Source organism: Hyalella azteca, unplaced genomic scaffold (assembly GCF_000764305.2).
Source record: "Hyalella azteca isolate HAZT.00-mixed unplaced genomic scaffold, Hazt_2.0.2 contig6610, whole genome shotgun sequence".
Lineage (NCBI taxonomy): Eukaryota > Metazoa > Arthropoda > Malacostraca > Amphipoda > Hyalellidae > Hyalella > Hyalella azteca.
Window position 1 is genome coordinate 150,168 of NW_025936767.1, and position 19,766 is coordinate 169,933.

At 34.2% G+C, this 19,766-nt stretch overlaps 1 protein-coding gene across 1 annotated transcript; it reads right to left on the minus strand.

Annotated features, from left to right (window-relative positions):
* Positions 1-4,352: 4,352 nt before the first annotated feature.
* On the minus strand, positions 4,353-19,467 carry LOC108673919 (G-protein coupled receptor dmsr-1). The gene is made up of 6 exons (XM_018161806.2): positions 19,178-19,467; positions 17,464-17,715; positions 14,820-15,016; positions 11,766-11,943; positions 9,511-9,710; positions 4,353-6,314 (listed from the first exon to the last, which is right to left on the minus strand). The coding sequence occupies exons 1-6, from the start codon at positions 19,439-19,441 to the stop codon at positions 6,122-6,124; spliced, it is 1,284 nt and encodes a 427-aa protein (XP_018017295.1). The 5' UTR covers positions 19,442-19,467; the 3' UTR covers positions 4,353-6,121.
* Positions 19,468-19,766: the final 299 nt, after the last annotated feature.

The window sequence follows — 19,766 nt, forward strand, 5'->3', positions numbered from 1 at the left end:
GAGTTCATTTAAGTCCATCAGCCAACCACTGATCTATCTTAAAGCTAAACAAACAAATTTATCCCATCCGGAAAATGTTTTAAGCAAGCTTTGTAAGTCCTGTTCCGATGTATAGAAAGCCTGCCAACAATCACTACCGTGGTCGTTACATAAACGTTTGCTAATTCTGAAAACTGTAGTTTTCAAATAGATTTATTATTGAAAGCATTCGTTCAATATAACAATTAACGACCTTCGGAACCGCATTGACACGATGCCAGCACTGACCCATAAGCAGTTACCTTATAACGAATTCACACAAATGTAAACAAAAATATATATACAAGTGGTAGCAATAAATATGAAGTCATCGCAAATTTAGTCGTCCAAGTATCTCTTAATAGTGTAAAGTTAAGCCGTACAACATCGGGTGGCAAGCCATGATTTAGTGAAGCACGTACGGTGTGGTTGCGGTGAAAAAAAAGATGAAAACTGATCAACCTGTAGCAAAGTTATCATAAAGAATGATGTTAATGAGTCACCTATAATATCAGGTGATTTATTAATAACCCGTCATAATTCCAACATGAAAGAACCATTCACAATAATTCTAGGATATTAAACATTTCCAACTGCATTTGATACAATACTTACAGCTTCACAACAAAGATATAAAATGCACATATCACAACCATTGATATAAAATGCACAAACAGCGAAACCGCTTCTCAAGAAACCTAAGTCTCGCAAGATTTTGAAGAATTTTGCAGAGGCAAATCCTTCGGGGATTTTATAAGGAGCAGAAATGTGGAGTATTTTGGCTTGAGGGAGTCGGTGTGTGGGAAGCTTGGCTTATTCTGAGCAAGTCTTGCCAGTCACGCGCACATGTAATGTGACAAGTTGCGCGATTTGCGGCTTTGCTGAAGATTGCGCGGCTCCAACCTCGGCGAAGGACAATCTCCTCCGAGACGATATGCGACGATAGCGCGATGCCTGCAGAGCGTGACTTATGGCATATAGAAGGCAAAATGAATGTCTCCCTAAGTCAAGTACTGCCAAGAACAGTGAATAAAAGATTATGGTGGACCTTTTTTGACCGGGAGACATGAAAGAAATATTTCTAGTAGTCATCTGACTTTCCACGTACCACTAGCGCTAAAAATCTTTTGAAGAAACGATTAAGTACATGGTGATCTGAAATGAAAATGCTGCTGGATGCATTTGCTGTGACGTTTTTTTGCTGCGCTGAAAAAGCAAAAACGTCGACATCACAGCAAAAAAAATCGATTTTGGGTCGAGAAGAATCGAGGGAATCGAAAGTGTTGCATTTTGAATGCTTTATTGCTAGGTATTTATTACATATAACGAATCATGAGCAAAAATATCACGGATAACTTTGTCTACCTTTAACTTGGACAATATTTTGCCGCCATCGAAATCTTCAACAAAGTAAAAACTTATTCGCTCGATTAAAATCCTCGCATTATAAGGGAACTTTCAATAAAATTTAAACAGATTATTTATCAGTAGAATTTTTCGGATTGAATTCATCGTGGTCCCCAAGTTTAACTTTTTTTTTCACAGAAATATCAAGTAAATTTTTTATGTTAAAAACCCGCAAACTAAGGATCGTTCTCGCCTGAATTTTAATGATACATAATATTATAAAACTTTGCCAATTCAACCTTCAAAAACCACGAGCTGAGCCCGGGACTTTCGCCTTCAAAATTTGTCGCTAGAGTTGCTGCAGAAACTGCAATACAGAAGTGTTAAGTGTTACGACTCACAATTGGCTCTAAACGTTCCGTCGTAAGTTCTTACGACCTCACAACGGTTATTATTAAGAGTGTTAGCTGCTAGCATTGCGTGTTTGTAAGGTGTTTGTTTAGGTTTGTCCTCGTGCTCTGGGGTATAGAGCTACGCAACTGGCATGCAAATTGCGCCAAAACGTGGCACTTCGTAGCAATTTTACGATCGAGACTTCAACGTCACGCAAAGAACATTGCAGTTACTGTTGTTTTCTCCTTTAACCGAACTGCGAGCTTATAGTAAATTACTCAGCTAATTCAAGACGTAAATAATTGGACGCGGCATTTCATTAGAGACGTTAATTTGAAAATTTTATCGTGTTGATCCAATAATAAAAATTTTTTATTCTCTCCGCAGAGAATATTTTAAATTGAAAATACTCAAATTTACTTGTAAAGACCGCAATTTGTATGTATGTGTGCACGTACTCTAACAAAAAATCTTCAATTTATTTTTCAAATCTTCAAGATATTGTTTTAAATCTCCAAGATGTTGTTTTTTTAAGTTATAGTTTTTAATCCTCAAGATATTGTTTTAATGCTTCATGATATCGTTTTAAATATTTAAAATATTGTTTCAAATCTTCAAGATATTGTTTTAATGCTTCATGATATCGTTTTAAATCTTTAAAATATTGTTTCAAATCTTCAAGATATTGTATCAAAGCTTCAAGATATTGTTTAAATTTTCAAGATATTTTTATCGAAGTCGTCGATCCAGAGGCACATTTCTATTAATAATATACTATAAATTTTACATACCTGAAAACATCTCTATTTATTAACTTTAATCAGCTTCAAAGTTAAACCATTGAATATATGTGGCTTTCTTGCACGTTTACGCTGAATAAGTTCTAGTTTTCCCGATCCCAAAGATGAGAGAAAATTATCGTGGTAGGAATGACTATACTAGATCAATTGATTCTTATTTCCATATAAATTCAAAACTAAATCTCATTGTAAAGATATTTATGCACCAAATAAGAAGAGATTCTCATTTCTACTGAAAATTTAAAATGGTTTCAATTAATGGATAAGAAGAACTCTCCTAAACTCTACGGTATTTGAAACAATAATTTAAGTTACTTTTCCGCAATGAAAGCATCAGTTAATGTAGGTTTGGCTTATAGTATACGCAACACTTGAAAAACTCTATTTCATATAAATTTTATTTAAACGATCAAGCGCCTTGATTGGAATACCTGTATTAAATGTCAAATGCTGAAATTTAAACACAACAAATCACGTTGTGAGCAAAAAAATTTCAATTTGGAGCAAACATAAAGCAGCAATGTGCAATGGTAGCAGAGAATTGTGAATCAATTTACTTTCCTTTTCGCTTTATATTATAATTTAGTATCAGAATTTAGTAGTATTGTCATTAACTTAATAAGACGACTTATTTATTGAGATTTATTAAAATGACTCTTATTACTCTTTATTGAGAGTGATCATACTGAACAGGTTCCTAATAATGGCATAGTTATATCGACATTTATTAGCCATCTGAAACAACGTAGGACAGGGTTAAAAGAATTTTACGTTCCCTTCCAGTCTTCCAGTGCAAAGTTACCAACTAAAAAGGTTATTTCAATTTTTTCTTATGGAAATATAAAAAAATGACTGTATAAATGAATAGATAGTGTGCCGAGAACCATTGACTCGGCGGATTAGCGTCGTCTAGGCCTACCGCATTTTAAGAATTCATTCACCTTGCAGCCGTCTTTGACAGATGAACTATCACCGTGTCAGTAGTCTCGCAATTTTGTTCCGTTAAACAGCCCTTGAAAACCTACGTAAGTTAAGTTGCTAAGCTAAGCCTTTTGAATCATGTACCTATTGTTCAGTATATTTATGTACGTTTCGATTTGCTTTATGTTCTTGATTAGTCATTTGTCAAAATTTTCATTGAGCCAGTCTATTGTTTTCGTCATTGTATTTTATTCTCCTGCTCTCTGGGCAGGTCCACGGATTTAAGTAAATTCCACCAGCTACAAACTCTGAGCGTTTTTTACCCAAGCCAAAGTGGCGTTTACAATGCCTCGGCATTGACAGATAGTTCGATCTCAGAACACTCTAATCCAAATCACGCAAATAAATCTAATACATTGTTTTCAATTTCTCAGGAAGTTATTCCACTTGGCTGGTGAATATCCCGGAAAATATTTGAATTTCCAAATTTTGGCGATCCTTAGAATAAAATATCCCGGACCGGAGCGCGCAACAAATATTTTTAACTTTTTTCATTAATGTTTAATGCAACTGTAGTTTCTACGCTTGTGCAATATTGGCAGACTATTTTCCTATAATTGAGGCGGTTTGGTAAATACGCAAAAATGGTTTGAAAGTTTATTTAGCGTACAAAAAATCAAAATTCTCATACTGTTTGAATAATTTTTCTCACTATAATACCAATTTATTATACTGTTGTCTACATATAAAGCATTCCAAATATTTTTAAACTCCCCCGAGATATTGTCATTAGTGACAAATTAATCCTGAAAGACGCAAAATGCCGTTATATTCTTCAATAAAATGGAATTTGTTCAAACATTTTCAATTAAATGATGTTCAAATATCAGATCTATTTTAATTTAATAAATCAGAAATATCTCAAGCCAATTATATCCTTTCTTGCAACAATGAGTAATGGTGCAGGTATAACACCTGACTAAAATTAAAGTTAGCGTACTATATTATTGGCTTACTGTTAATCTAGAATCTCTTAAAATTATCTGAAAATAGTCTATAATTCAAATGTGACATTAAAATATTTTTACTTATATACAAGTTAGGTCCATTATCGTCTTGTCTATCACTAGATAATTCGTTCCAATATTCTCAAGGGCTCATATTGAAAATAATCGGAACAAGTTCTAGTGGAATTTTTGTAATAATTTTAGTATTTAATTAATATAGCTCAGATATACGGTGCTTGAAGTCGTACATCAAACAGAAATAATTATTTATTTACAATTAATTTAAAAAAATAACCCTCAGTCGACGCAATACCTATAGATGAATTTTCAATGTTTTTTTCAATCAATATTGGAGTTACAATAGTTACCTAAATGTTTTCAATGAGGCAAAGGAACATCAATGCCTCATTTACAAGTAATTATAAATAAGCAAAAAACAATTTACATACGCGAAGGAAAAACTTCTTCGGGAAAGAACAATCAATGTAAGTCACTACGTCCTAGTAGAACTACACTTTATTTGAGCTTATATTCACTTGCAGAATCGAGCTCATATTCAAGCTCGAATTCCCGTCACATTTAACTTGAATTCAGGAGTCAACTTTCGGCAATCAAGTCAGTTTTTATGATGATATTTATTCAAGCACAATTAATAGCGATCAAGCTGGTATTGCAAACAATAAATGTTTGAGAAATTTTTGAGCAATCGTGCTACATTCATTCAACGGCATTAAAATTAGCTAGGGGATTTTTACGGTGCAGAGAGTTAAAGGTTCAAGCTCTATTGATGCCAATTTACAGCGTATATTGTTCCCGGGTAAAACCCTTACTTCTTACTAAACCCCTACTTCTTACTTCACTCTACGTAATAAGTTTTCACTTCAATTTTCAGGTTATTTCACCAAACATTAATATTAATTATTCTCATAGTAGAGTATGTTTATCACACGCGCAGTTGACTTTGTCTTAAATTATACCTAATGAGAAAACACAATTATAAATTAACATTACATGTATAATCCTTTCACAGTAGTGAATAGCTTCATTGACATTATATATAAAACATTGACTGCATTAAATGACTGCAATGCGAGACACATTAATGTACTATCACCGTTCCCAGAAGCAAAATCGTAAGCTCAAGAGTTAATTGCAAGAACCAATAATTTCAAACGTCTCATTACGATGCTATTCATAGATTAGTTTGTCCTGAATTTTGACAGTCAAAATCCGGATTGTCAGCTATTTTATATGAAAATTTATACTGCACTCATTCATTAGTTTGCGCTGAATTTTGAAAGTCAAGATCCAGATTGTCTGCTATTTTAAATGAAAAATCATGTTGCTAATCTGTAGCATTGATACCGAAAGTGCATAAAAATTATGTGTGCGATGCCTGTCAAACTCTGCTCAATCAAGTCGAACCGTGACCAAATCTTTGCGCTGATTGGTTACCAATCAGCATTCAAGCCGCTGATTTCAGAACCTACAAAATATGTTGCCTGTCCCGTTCATGACAAGTCAATTTCTACAACTAACAAATTTAGACCTGAAAGCTTAAGAGTACAGAATCTAGTCAATGTCTAGAATACAGCAAGGTAGGTGCGTTGACACGAACCTAGAAGTGTATGTATGCTAGACTAGAGTAGAAACAGCAGTTTCGTTAGGCCGTTGGCTGGGAGCTGGAGGCTCGCTTTCTTTGATAACAACCATCCTGCCCATGGTCAGGCGAAACTGCTGACTCATGATGTAGTATAGGAAGAAATTAGCTGCGCTGTTGATGAGTGCCATGAGATCCATGAGATCCCCCCATTCCATGTAGCATTTCCTGGAAGTGAACACAATTCTTAATTTCCTGAAGGTGAACAAAATTCATAATTTCCTGAAGGTGAACGCAATTCATAATTTCATGAAGTTGAACACAATTCGTAATTTCCTGAAGCTGAACACAATGCGTATTTTCCTGAAAGTGAACACATTTCATAATTTCATGATGGTGAACACAATTCATAATTTCCTGGAGCTGAACACAATACATATTTTCCTGAAGGTGAACATAATACATCATTTTCTCAAGCTAAACACAATTCATAATTTCATGAAGGTGAACACAATTCATAATTTCCTGAAAGTGAACACATTTCATAATTTCATGAAGTTGAACATAATTCAAAATTTCCAGAAGGTGAACACATTTCATGATTTCATGATGGTGAACACAATTTATAATTTCCTGAAGGTGAATACAATTCATAATTTCATGAAGGTGAAAACAATTTTTAAACCGAACTTTGAGGCGCGAATAGAATTGTTGTTCAGAGGTTACATTTTATCTGAGGGTTGAATAGGATACAATTTAATGATCGCAGAAATATTCCCGGTAAAGGATTGTATGGATGATGCGTATTTCAAATTATTTTCTGGGTGATAAAGTAGATGGAATAATTTTATGCTGATTAAATTTATTATAGCCAATCTAAATTTTAATTTATTCTTACAGTCTTGTGCCGTATTTTAGAGTTTAAAATTATTGTTTTTTAATACTATCCGATCATAATTTTTTGTAAATACATGAATATGTTAACTCCTAAACATTCTTTAAAATTAAAATAACTACATAAGAAGCATAATTACAAGATACTTTTTATTTCAATATTTCTTAGGAATACTTGTTTTCACAACACATCATTCTGCATCTTCTGCGGTAAAAATTTGATCAAAAATAATATAAAAATGTTATAGATCCTTTCAATAATTCAAAGTTCAGAACTTCTTTAATTGTTGATATTCCGACATGTTTAGTTGATGAAAATTTATTTATACTGTATTCGACGATATTCATAACAATATAAACATAAATAACCTGCCGTTCCAAATTATAACATGAACAGCATATTTACGGCACGGCAACTTTCCCTATGAAACCGAATTCAAACTTTATCAGTGAAATTTAGAATCAGAATTTAATTTAAAAATGAAAAGTGGCGTCCGAGCTGTGAAACCATCTGCAATTTGATCACAAACCTCATTTCCAAAATGAATTTGCGTTAAAATTTAAAAATTTCACCCGCGTTAGCATCGTGTTGTAAAAAGGAAATATTCTACCCAGTTTCACTAGAGAAACTAATCTCAGTGAACGACTTTTAGGAGAATGAGGACGATCTACGACGGAACATTTTGAAAATTTCAGCTTCGTTAAAAAAAATCAAAATTCTAAATCCTATCTCACTTAAAAAAACTAATCACCGAGTAGGGCAGTAAGGAGGGTGTGGGCGCTCTGCCCACGGGAAGAAAAATTTGGAAATTTCATGTGTTAAACAAAATAAAAATTCACAATCCTGACTCGCTCAAAAAAACTGATCCCTGCGCGGGGCTCCAAAAAAGGTAAGGAGGCTTGGCGGCCGGCGAAATTTTAAACTTTTTACCATTGTCGCGTCCAGTACGCGTGCGGCATGCACTTTAGATTATAGCCTTACGGCACGGAGCTGTATTCGGGGTCGAAGCCTTCTGCCATTTCTAGCGCATTTTCTCATTTGAGAAAAAAATATAACTGGATACTCACTGCAGTGAGTGACAGAGAGCGCATTTTCTCGTCGACGAAAACGTGAAGTTACGCACGGACAGACAGACGGACAGACAAACGGACGGACATGACGAGCACAATATGGAATTTTTTCCATAAATGAGAAAATGCGCTAAAAATGCGCTATTGTGCTCGTCATGTCCGTCCGTCCGTCCGTCTGTGGCTTCACGGACGGATGAGAAAATGCGCTCTCAGTCACTCACTGCAGTGAATATTCTGATCTAATTTATTAGCGATTTGCTGTTCCTAGGAGTTGAGCTTTCGCTGAATTACTCCTTCCGTCAATTTGCTATGATTTTCTCATATATTTCTTGTTCATATTAGCGTTGTCAGTCGACAGTAGTTCTCCAACGTGAAGTAAAGTCTTTTTTTGACAGAGTAAATTAGGCTTAAATTCCCGTTGAAAATTTTATAATTTAAAAACTAGGGCACAAAAACTGAGTTCTAAGGATTTGTATTTGTTGCAACATTAACATTTATTTAGCCGAAAGTTATGTCATGTTTAGACATTGGTTTAATAAATACCAGTGTATATTTATGGTTCGTCAAATTTGCAAATTTATATTACCACGTTTTTCTTGACTTCGTTTCGTGTCTGTCTGTCATCAAAAATTCAAACCTTAATTTAGAGCACTTCTAAACATCCTAGTAAGTTGAAATTTGGTATGCATGTTTATGCTGCCTAACAATTCAAGATTTGATCATCAGAAATATTAATAAAAAATTTTTTTAATTTAAAATAAAAAAAAACGCTAAAAATTCACGGTTTGGAATTGAGTTTTATCCCGAACATCCACACTTGTCAACCCTGGAAATTGATTCGAATTGTTAAAATTGCTAACTAAAAAGTAGAAAATAAATAAATATAAAAAATATTTTTAAAAACCACGTTTTTCTGTTTATTACAAAACTAAAAATAGTGAAATAAAACAAATAAAAAAATTTAAAAAACCACGTTCTCTTAACGGACAAAAAAGAAAAACATTTACTTTTACATAACATTATATAACATTTTACATAACATAAATGTTATATAAGAGTAAATGTTTTTCTTTTTTGTCCGTTAAGGGAAAATGTTTTTTTAAAGTTTTTTTTATTTGTTTTTTTTTTTCACTTGTTCTGATGTACGGAATTCGTCCCGCAGTTTTACTTGAAGATAAAAGAAACAAGTGAGAATGAACACTTTTTCCGTTCCATTGTCCCTGTCTGCATGATGAGGTGGCCTTTTGAATTCTACCCAGGAGAGCCATGTTGAAAAAATATAACTCAGTACTCACTGCAGTGAGTGACAGCGAGCGCATTTTCTCGTCGACGAAAACGTGAAGTCACGGACGGACATACGGACAGACAGACGGACGGACGGACATGGCGAGCACAATAGTGTATTTTTTCCATAAATGAGAAAATGCGCTAAAAATATAAATTCTCAATCCTGACTCACTCGAAGAACTGGTCACCGTGCAGGGCAGTGAGGAGGGTAAGGACGCTCTGTGGCAGCTCCACGACCAAGAACATGAAGAGTACGGCCAGTAACATCCGCGTAGTCTTTTCGGTTAACTTTTCCATATGCGGGATTTTTCGTGCCACTGCATTTTCTGAGTCGTTGGACGGAGGCGTGCTGCTCATCTTGAACAAATTAGCCTGGAAAAAATTAGTTAGAGTTAAGAAAAAACATGTTAAGTTTGAATTATTTCAAAGCAAAAGCTGAAAGTCAGCAAAGGTTCAAACGAGGTAACTTACTAAAGATAACTTGGGGTGAAAAAAAAACATCTTATGTCATGGGGGAGACGGGGAGGTTTCTGCGGTTGAAAGTTCGAGTTACGCTACGGACTTAAAAAATTGACGGTTCAAGCAGTTTCTTCAATTGAAAGCGATTCTGAGTACCGACGATTTATGTTAATTGGCTTAGTTAAATATAGTAAAACAGATCAAATAATAGGTTTTATGTTAAAGCAACAATATGAATTTCAATTTGCATTCCTTCCAGAAGATCATCGAACTATTTATTGCTTTATTTGCATTTGCACCATTTTTCACTTTATTCCAGTCATTTTTCATATTACTTCTATTTGCACATTTGTCGACTTTACTATAGTCTTTTTTCATCAAACTGAAATTAATTTCTTTTTCTTCGTTGCAACCACAACATTTGATCGTTTCATCATCTTAAGTCAATATTAAATGTTTATTAAAATAGGAAATCTATTTGTCGTTGCTTATCCTTTATAAAAGCCTGTCCTTCTGCCTTTCTGACAATGATAGCCAGAAAGGCAGATTTAATAAGATTTAATATTTAATTCAATTTAATTAAGATTAATATTTAATAATTAGAGAAACAGATTTAATAATTATTAGTCATAAGTGATTTAATTTTCTGCTGCCATGCCTTCGAAGATCATCGGAGTAATTATTTTTCTTGTGTGCATAGCAAGTAAGTATCTTTTTCCTCTCATCCATTAAGGGAAGAGCAATTTGGGGTGATGGAAAGCTGACCCGGCTGAGAGAGGATTGTGCCTGCAAGCAGCGACGCGAGAAACTATTTCTTATATTTCGGACGTACATCCTATATCTATATCGTAAACTATATCTTATATTCCGGACGTACATCCTATATCTATATCGTAAACTATATATTATATTCCGGACGCCGTGCGTCTGCTTTGTACATCCACGGAAATACTGCTAGAAATTAACTATAGTGACGTCTAACATTGACATAATTAAAGAAGACCTAATTACCCATGTAGAACTTAATGTATAAGCGAGGAAAATTAAACTTAAATGGACAAATAACTCGGAAATTGAATGATCTGCATCAACAAAGTTTTAACGTTAAATACACAAAATAGTAATTTATTGTTGTAAAAAAGTTGTTGTAACGTAAAATATCCGTTATGTTAATTTACTACTGGTTTTGAATAATATAAAATAACATAATTTTTATTATAATGTTTAGGGTGAATAGTGTCAGGATGTAGTTCGTGCTATACGGAAATTCGAACAGGAAATCTATTTTAAAGCAAGCTGCAAGTTTGAACAATACTTTCAATTAAAGTATCCGTCTGAACATTGATCAAGAATTGATATTGAGCTGATCTAAAATTAAACTGGTGCTGATCAATGATTAATCCTAATAGTGTTGATTTAAAAGTCGGAGCAATCCTTGAGACGATTTTTAAGGACTGGAAAGGTTCTGCTCGCTGAATATGCGAGGCGATCAGAACCTTGAGGCCACGAGATTAGTTTTCCTCGTAAAAACTCCAATGCCTTTCTGGCAAAAATTAAAGAAATAAATGTTAGTACAACTGTTGACTTTTTTAAATGAGCAATTATTGCGGTTTTATTATGTATTAAATATTTGCAGTCTTTACCGTCTTTATCTTTTTCCTTAACTCTGCGTCTTCTCTGTCTTAAATGTGTATATTATGAGTTAGACTATTAACTTATTTACTTCCGACTTATTACTTCTCGTCAGAATCTCAACTTTCTTTTCTTGATAATATTCATGGCGCGTATTATCTTCATAAAAATGAAGATACCTTCTTACCTTTCTTTCCTTAGCAATATTCATGGCATATATTAACTTCAGAATAACGTATTATCTTCAGAATAAAGAAAGATATCTTCTTACCTTTCTTTCCTTGGCAATATTCGTGGCCCGTATTATCTTCAGAATAAAGAAAGATAACTTCTCACCTTTCTTTCCTTGGCAATATTCATGGCGCGAATTATCTTCAGAATAAAGAAAGATAACAGGACGCAAGGCAGGAGCTTGATGAGGAACCCATAGACCGGCAAGTAGCAGCGTCGGAATGTGACGTGCGCCTCCGTAGACTCGGACAGCATCACGAAGTATTGAGTTCGATTGTCGGACCTGCAATGAGCATAGCAATAGTTACCTGAGCTACGTAAGCCAGCAATTATCGTGTAATAAATCACATGAGCTTCATAAGCAAGCAATTATCATGTAATGAGTCACGTGAGCTACGTAAGCCAGCATTAAGCATGTAATGAATCACGTGATATATAAGTAGACCAGCAATTAACATGTAAAGAGTCACGTGAGCTACGTATAGGCTAGTAATTAACATATAAGAGTCTCGGCCTATCAAGCGGCTTATCACTAAAATAGAGTAAAACTCATTTCTTAAATTTAACTTGTGCAAAAATAGTTGAACTTTTACGTCAATTAGAATCATGCAAGGCTTTAAACTTGATTGTTGCAATCAACTCTGAGTTCGGTTCTAAAACGAAGTTGCCAATTAGTCCTGGAATGCGGTTATTGATGCTGTCAACCAAGTTTCTGCACTTGGGATTTTTTTTGGGGGTGGATTTGCATTCCGTTCATTAGAGAGAAATGATCGAGAGTACAAACACCAGCTTTGCGAAATCCTATTGGCCAATCGTGATTTTATACATTAAATAATAAATATTTAGGTATATAAATAATAATAATTAATTGATAATCAATTAACCTATGTGTAATTAACTGCAACATAAGTTTCAAAGTACCCGCTTGCATTCTATCCCAAGTAGAAATATACTGAAATATTATGCAATCAAGCAGCACAGCAACCGTTCGAAACTTAACTTAACCTCATTATTAGAAACCAATCACCAAACGGTAACGTAATTTTGAAGCAGATGACCGCATTTAACTTTACGATTTGTCTTTAGTTCATTTTGAAAGGATTTGTTGTACAGCAGTGAATTTAAGGAGCTTACGAGCTTGATATTTCCCTATTTATCTCCATTCCCTATTTCCCTATTTATTTCCTACTGAACATATAGATCATTAAATATTCTGTACCTGTGGTCTCATTCCACAAACAGAACTTTCAGTGAGAAGTTCAGACGGTAATTTCAATATACTTTCCAGTAATTAATCAATAATAATCCAAGCAATTCACAGCAATTCTTACCCATCGCTTTTTCTTTTAAGTATGGAAACAATCTTTCTTAATATTTCACGCAAAAAAAACTGTTTGATTGCTCATTTTCCTTTTTTACCTCTATATAACTTCAATATTTTAAGTTTTTACACTGATGTATTTCTTGTTATTTCACTCAAAAAAAATATTTGAGTGCCCCTTCTCTTTTTTTTGCCTCTATGTAACTCTACAGTTAATTCTAATCAGTTTCAATTACAATCCAGCTTCAATTCCAATTCAATGTTTATATCCAGTTACATTTGATAGCATGAATAGCATGATAAATTTTGACCCAGTTCTTTGACGCCCACGCATCGTGAAGGTTTGACGCGGGAGCTGACGTTAAGCGTTAAGAAACGGCACGTGTTTAGGCCAGGATTGCCAGATGACCTAAAAAACGGCCAAGTCTCCGGCCAAAAAAGGCCTGGATCTCAACATATTTGCAGGTTCCGGTATACAAATTCAATTTTCATTTCTTTCGAATTTTTTAAAATTCGAAAAGGAAATACCGCCATCATAAATTAAAGCCGGCCAACGCAATTAAAAAAAACTTATTCGCGGAATTTGTTCGGGATAAAAGACCGACTGGAACCCTGGTTAACACGCCAGTAAAGGCAGGAAAGTAACCGAAGAAGGCATTAAAGACAGGAAAGTAACTTAAGATGGTAGCAAAGACAGGAAAGTAACCTAAGATGGCAGCAAAGACAATAAAGTAACCTAAGATTGCACCAAAGACAGGAAAGTAACCTAAGATGGCAGCAAAGACAAGAAAGTAACCTAAGATGGCAGCAAAGACAAGAAAGTAACCTAAGATGGCAGCAATGACAGGAAAGTAACCAAAGATGGCAGCAAAGACAAGAAAGTAACCTAAGATGGCAGCAAAGACAGGAAAGTAACCTAAGATGGCAGCAAAGACAGGCAAGTAACCTATGATGGCAGCAAAGACAAGAAAGTAACCTAAGATGGCAGCAAAGACAAGAAAGTAACCTAAAATGGCACCAAAGACAGGCAAGTAACCGAAGACTGCAGCAAAGTCAGGCAAGTAACCTAAGATGGCACCAAAGACACTAAAGTAACCTAAGATGGCAGCAAAGACAGAAAAGTAACCTAAGATGGCATCAAAGACAAGAAAGTAACCTAAGATGGCAGCAAAGACAGGAAAGTAACCTAAGATGGCAGCAAAGACAAGAAAGTAACCTAAGATGCAATTACTCGATAGTTGGTATTTACAGAAACAGATTGAAGAGCCTTTCGCGGCCATTCATTACGGCCGCGGGATATATTGATAATGGCGTGCTCAAAGCTGACAACATACGGATATTGTTTATGAGATACAATTCCATGCATTCTATTTAAAAATTATTAATATGTGTATGATATTGCTTACAAACATTGGTTCGATTTGGTTTATAAATATTTCTATATTTCTATGCATTCATCATTGTTCGACATGGCAACGCCTGAAGTTACGCCAATGGTGCCTGTAAACTCGTGCGTAAGATGTGTTGTGAGAGTAAACAGCGCATGTTTTTTGGAGCATTTGTTTGAATGATATCAATTAAACTTTTTCACTAATAAAATGATAAAATAGCTCTGATTATGAAGTTAATTTAAAAGGTAATTTTTTAATTAATAATTTTTTTTAAAGCGGCAAAATGCAGACGCTGCAGTGAGAGAAGCGTCCGAGAATATAACATTATCCAGAATTAAGGCATTTCTCACAATAATAATTTTTAATACATCATCCACAGAGCTATTGAACTAAAACACTACTCCGCCTATCAGCTTAATTAAGAATAACATGCCGATGCCGACTTACTGACTGATGGTTGCTCGGATGGAGTACAGGAAACAATTAGGCAAGGTGATGAGGATGGAGATGGTGTAAGCGAGAGCTACAGCCAGCCGTGATCGGGGCAGCGTGCATAAAATCAAATTCAAATGTGGAGTGCAAATGGCTATGTATCTCCAGACCGCCAAGGTGATTGCCAGGCAGATGGATATCGTGTGGGCAATCTGCGGGGAAATCGGAAGATATGTAAATTTTAGGCAGAAAGATATTTTAAGAGAAAATGATCAGTAAATCCTACTGCGGGCTAGCGGCTGCCAGCACGAGAGTCGGAATCTGAATTGCGACTTCGATAAGACATTAGAGTTACGAATCGCTCGCCATCTGAAGACGAAAAATTTGCTGTACACTATGACACATTGGAATTTTTCTAGGTACAAGTAATTCTATAAATGACCAGTAAAAAATGTGAGAAATAAATTTCCATAGTTAACTAGAGCATTATATCTTAAATATGCGCGAAAAATTTCTCCGGACAAGATAATTCCCAGTATTTTCTATAAATCGAAAGGTATTATAAATTAAAGAGCTTATGCTCAATAAAGAACCACAATACATTACTCCGAATATCTGTGAAGGAAAAATTGTATAATTAAATGACTAAAAGAATTCTTAGATGTTAACCTGTACAGAGGAGGTTGGATAAAATAAGGGAAACCCTTGGCCTTTTGATATCGCAATTTTTTAACATATTACATATAATGGTAAAGTGACATATTTTTATGTTTTATTGTTTGTTGTTGCTGCTTATTTACATTTTATCCTTGCACAATTATTTTTAGTAGATTTTATTAGTATTTATCGGGGGTGCTATTTCTTGGAAATCCGGCGGACTAACGATTACTCTTCATGGAAGAATCAACAGCCGTGACTATTTAGGAATTTTGGCGGGCCAAGTTCATCCAATAGTTCAAATACTGTTTCCGGAGTTAAACGCCATCTTTCAAGATGATAATGCCCTGATCTATAAAGATGGAATTGCTATTGCTAAAAAATGGGACGGGGAACATTTTAATGAAGTTGAGCATCTCATTTGCCCACCACAACACCTGCAGAACTGAATATTTTCGATCATTTATGGTCGATTTTAGAGATGCGAGTCAGAATTCGATTCCCGCCTCCAACATCTTTAAAATGATATGGATGAGTTTTAGCTGAAGAATGGGTTAAAATTCCTTTGGAAACAATTCACAACTTATATGAATCAATATCTTGAAAAATTGAGGCTCTAATTGCCGTAAAGGGGGACTCAATGATATACCACGATACAATATATTTTATGTATTTCTCATGTAATTTCTTTTATTTTGTCTAACCGCTGTAAATATGTGCATTGATTCCCTTAAAACTGCACTGAACAAATTAGAATTTCCTGTAATTATTAAGAGATATTCCATGCAAGTCTTTTACAGGTAATGCAAGTATTGGTAAATTGAGAAATTTTAAAACGACCACTGGTATTTGTGACTTCAGATTACTGTATGTAGTTCTTTTACAGGATGGCTTCAATCAAAATTTTGCGATAGTGACGGACCTGAAATATCTTATACGAGCAGGTTTTTTTTAGAAATACATCTGTAGATTCGATTCAAAATCGAATAAAATTCAAGATCAGTCCAGTTTGAGAGATCAAATCAAATTAATTGCACGTTTCATCAAATTGAACATGCAAGCTGTCGTAATTATTACTTTGATATATCAGATTAATATGAACTTGCATTAGAAATGTATATCTTGCATTGATATGACTACAAACCACTGAATAAAATGGTGATAAGCGTCCAACTGATAAAGCAGAGAATGTGTGAGAAATAAAACAGAAATACTCTGAACAATAAAAACTAACGCATATATAAACGAAAAAATGTATTATTCTGTTTTAAGCGTGAGATTTAGTTTATGGACGATAATCCTAGCCAAACCCTGAAACTATTGAATACTTTTGCGAGATGAATAGATAAATTTAAATATCGATAAAATTTAAATATCGATAAAATTTATATATCGATAAATTTAAATATCGATTCCCTGTATTAAAGATACAGGGAATTGGGTAGAGAAAGAGTGGAATGATGTTTTCCATATGCATGAGGTGTAGAGCGCCGACAACCTGTCTGCAGTTGGTAGGATTACGATTTTTGGAAGTTGCTCGACGAGCAACAAAAGTTTTCTGCAGCGCACAAGTCTGCAGCAAGAAAAATACATGTCGAGATGAATCATACCTGCAACATTTCTTTGTTTTGCGAGGCGGAAAAGAATAAACATAAGTTAAATGGAATGTGATGAAATATCAACGGCTTCGAGTTTGAGGGAACCTTCGAGTTTTTAACCTTGCTCTGTCAGAAGCCACAAATAAATAATGTACGCTTTCTTTAATTTATAAAAATCATTTATAATTTAATCCCAATATATCTGCATTTATGGATTTACCAGCCTAAAATTTGTGCAGGCAATGTAAGGTGAATGATAGAAAAATACTATACTTATATTATGCAGAAAATAACTTTAAACGATGGCAATCTTTTCAAATTTAGAAATTTTGGTCTAATTTTTATTCGATTTCATACCTTAATTTTATTTTAAAATTAATTTTAGGCCTAATTTGAAAACATACCTGCGTGAAATGTGCGTGGAACAACACGTAGGCCGCATGTGAGTAAGAATGAACGAAATTTTCTTTCCCACGCACGTAGGAGTAAGCAAATCCAATGTACTCCACAAGGATCATGAGATCCACGACGGCCAGGCCTGTGAGGATCGTGTTGGTCGAGTTGATCATTTCCTTCCTGGTTAAGATGATCACATTCAGAAGGTTCGTGATCGAGCCGATGATGCAGATACACAGCGCCAGGTATCCGTGGATTGCCTGCGCGTAGAAGCCGAAAAATGCTAAAAATATTAGTAATAAGCTTAAATCGCAAGTCACTGCGAATTTAAAAGTAAAGAAAACGCCAAGTATCCGTGAATTGCCTGCGTGTAAAAGCAGAAAGATGATAAACATTTTCAGTTGTATGCTTAAATCGTAACTTACTATGAATTTAAAAGTATAGAAAACGCCAAGGATTTGCGTGAAAAGCCAAAAAATTCAAATGATATTCAGTAGTAAGCGTAAATCGTAAGTCACTACGAATTTAAAAGTAAAGAAAACACCAAGTATCCGTGAACTGCCTGGGTGTAAAAGCCAAAAAATTCAAATGAAATTCAGTAGTAAGCGTAAATCGTAAGTCACTGTGAATTTAAAAATAAAGTAAACGCCTAGAATATTCCGTGAATCATCTGCTTGTAGAAGCCGAAAAAATGCTAAAAAATATTCAGTAGTAAGCTTAAATCGTAAGTTACGATGAATTTAAAAGAATAGAAAATGCCAAGGATTTCCGTGAAAAGCCAAAAAATTCTATTGATATTTAGTATTAAGCGTAAATCGTAAGTCACTATGAATTTAAAAGTAAAAAACGCCAAGTATCCGTGGATTGCCTGCGTGTAAAAGCCGAAAAATTATAATAATATTCAGTAAGAAGCGTAAATCGTAAGTCACTGTGAATTTAAAAGTGACGAAAACGCCAAGGATATCCCGTGAATTGCCTGCGTGTAAATGCCGAAAAATGCTAAAAAATTTTAGTAGTAAGCTTAAATCGTAAGTAACTACGAATTTAAAAGTAAAGAAACCGTCAAGACATTCCGTGAATCGCCTGCTTGTTAAAGCCAAAAATTGCTAAAAATATTAGTGGTAAGCTTAAATCGTAAGTCACTATGAATTTAAAAGTATAAAAAAACGCCAAGTATCCGTGGATTACCTGCGTGTAAAAGCCGAGAAATGCTAAAATTATTAGTAGTAAGCTTAAATCGGAAATCATTACTAATTAAAAATTAAAGAAAACGCCAAGAATATCCCGTGAATCGCCTGCGTGTAAAATCCAAAAAATGCTCACAAATAGTAACAAATAGTAAGCAAATAGTAATAAATGATAAGCAAATAGTAACAAATAGTAAGCAAATAGTAACGAATAGTAAACAAATAGTAAGTAAATACTAAGCAAATAGTCACAAATAGTGAGCAAATAGTAAGCAAATGGTAACAAATACTAAGCAAATAGTAACAAATAGAAAGCAAATAGTAACAAATAGTAACAAATATGAACAAATAGAGAGTAAATAGTAAGCAAATAGTAACAAATAGGAAAAAACTAGAAAGTAAATTGTAACAAATAGTAAAAAATACTAACAAATAGTTAACAAATAGTAACAAATAGTAATTTATAGTAAGCAAATAGTACAAATAGTAAGCAAATATTAACAAGTTAGTGAGTAATGTTCTATGGCTGACTCACCCCATAACTCTCTCTGAATCCGATGTCACAACTTGATGACAGTATTTCTTTTGAGTCCAGAATATCCTTGGCGTCCTTGAGCAATTCTTGACATCTATTGTAGAATTTATACGAAGAATTTATCGAATCAACATAAAAAAATTCGACGTCAATGGGCGTTGAAAGGTTCGTTGCCCCGACGACTTGTCTCTGCTGCTGGACGCTCGAATTGAGGTGGTCATTTAAGAGGATTTGGGTGCAGTGCGTTAAGTTCAAGCTCTCCATGAGTGGTTCTTGAATTAAAAACTTCAAATCAGATGCATTTGCAGATAAAATACATTTCTTTTCAAATTAAAATGATATATATTATGGTTAATTAAATATTCTTTAATTTATTCAAAGGGCAAGCATGATTAAAAAGCATTTGTTAATACTGTTAGCAATCAACTTAGTTAACATATGATTTTTCTATGTTAACAACGATGAAATTTTCAGGTATTTTAACTATAATAGATATGAAATAATATGATACGCTAGTCGGTTTTCTTAAAAATCTGAAACAAAAGCTGAAAAATTAATGCAAGATTTGTACATCAAACCGAACAATTCT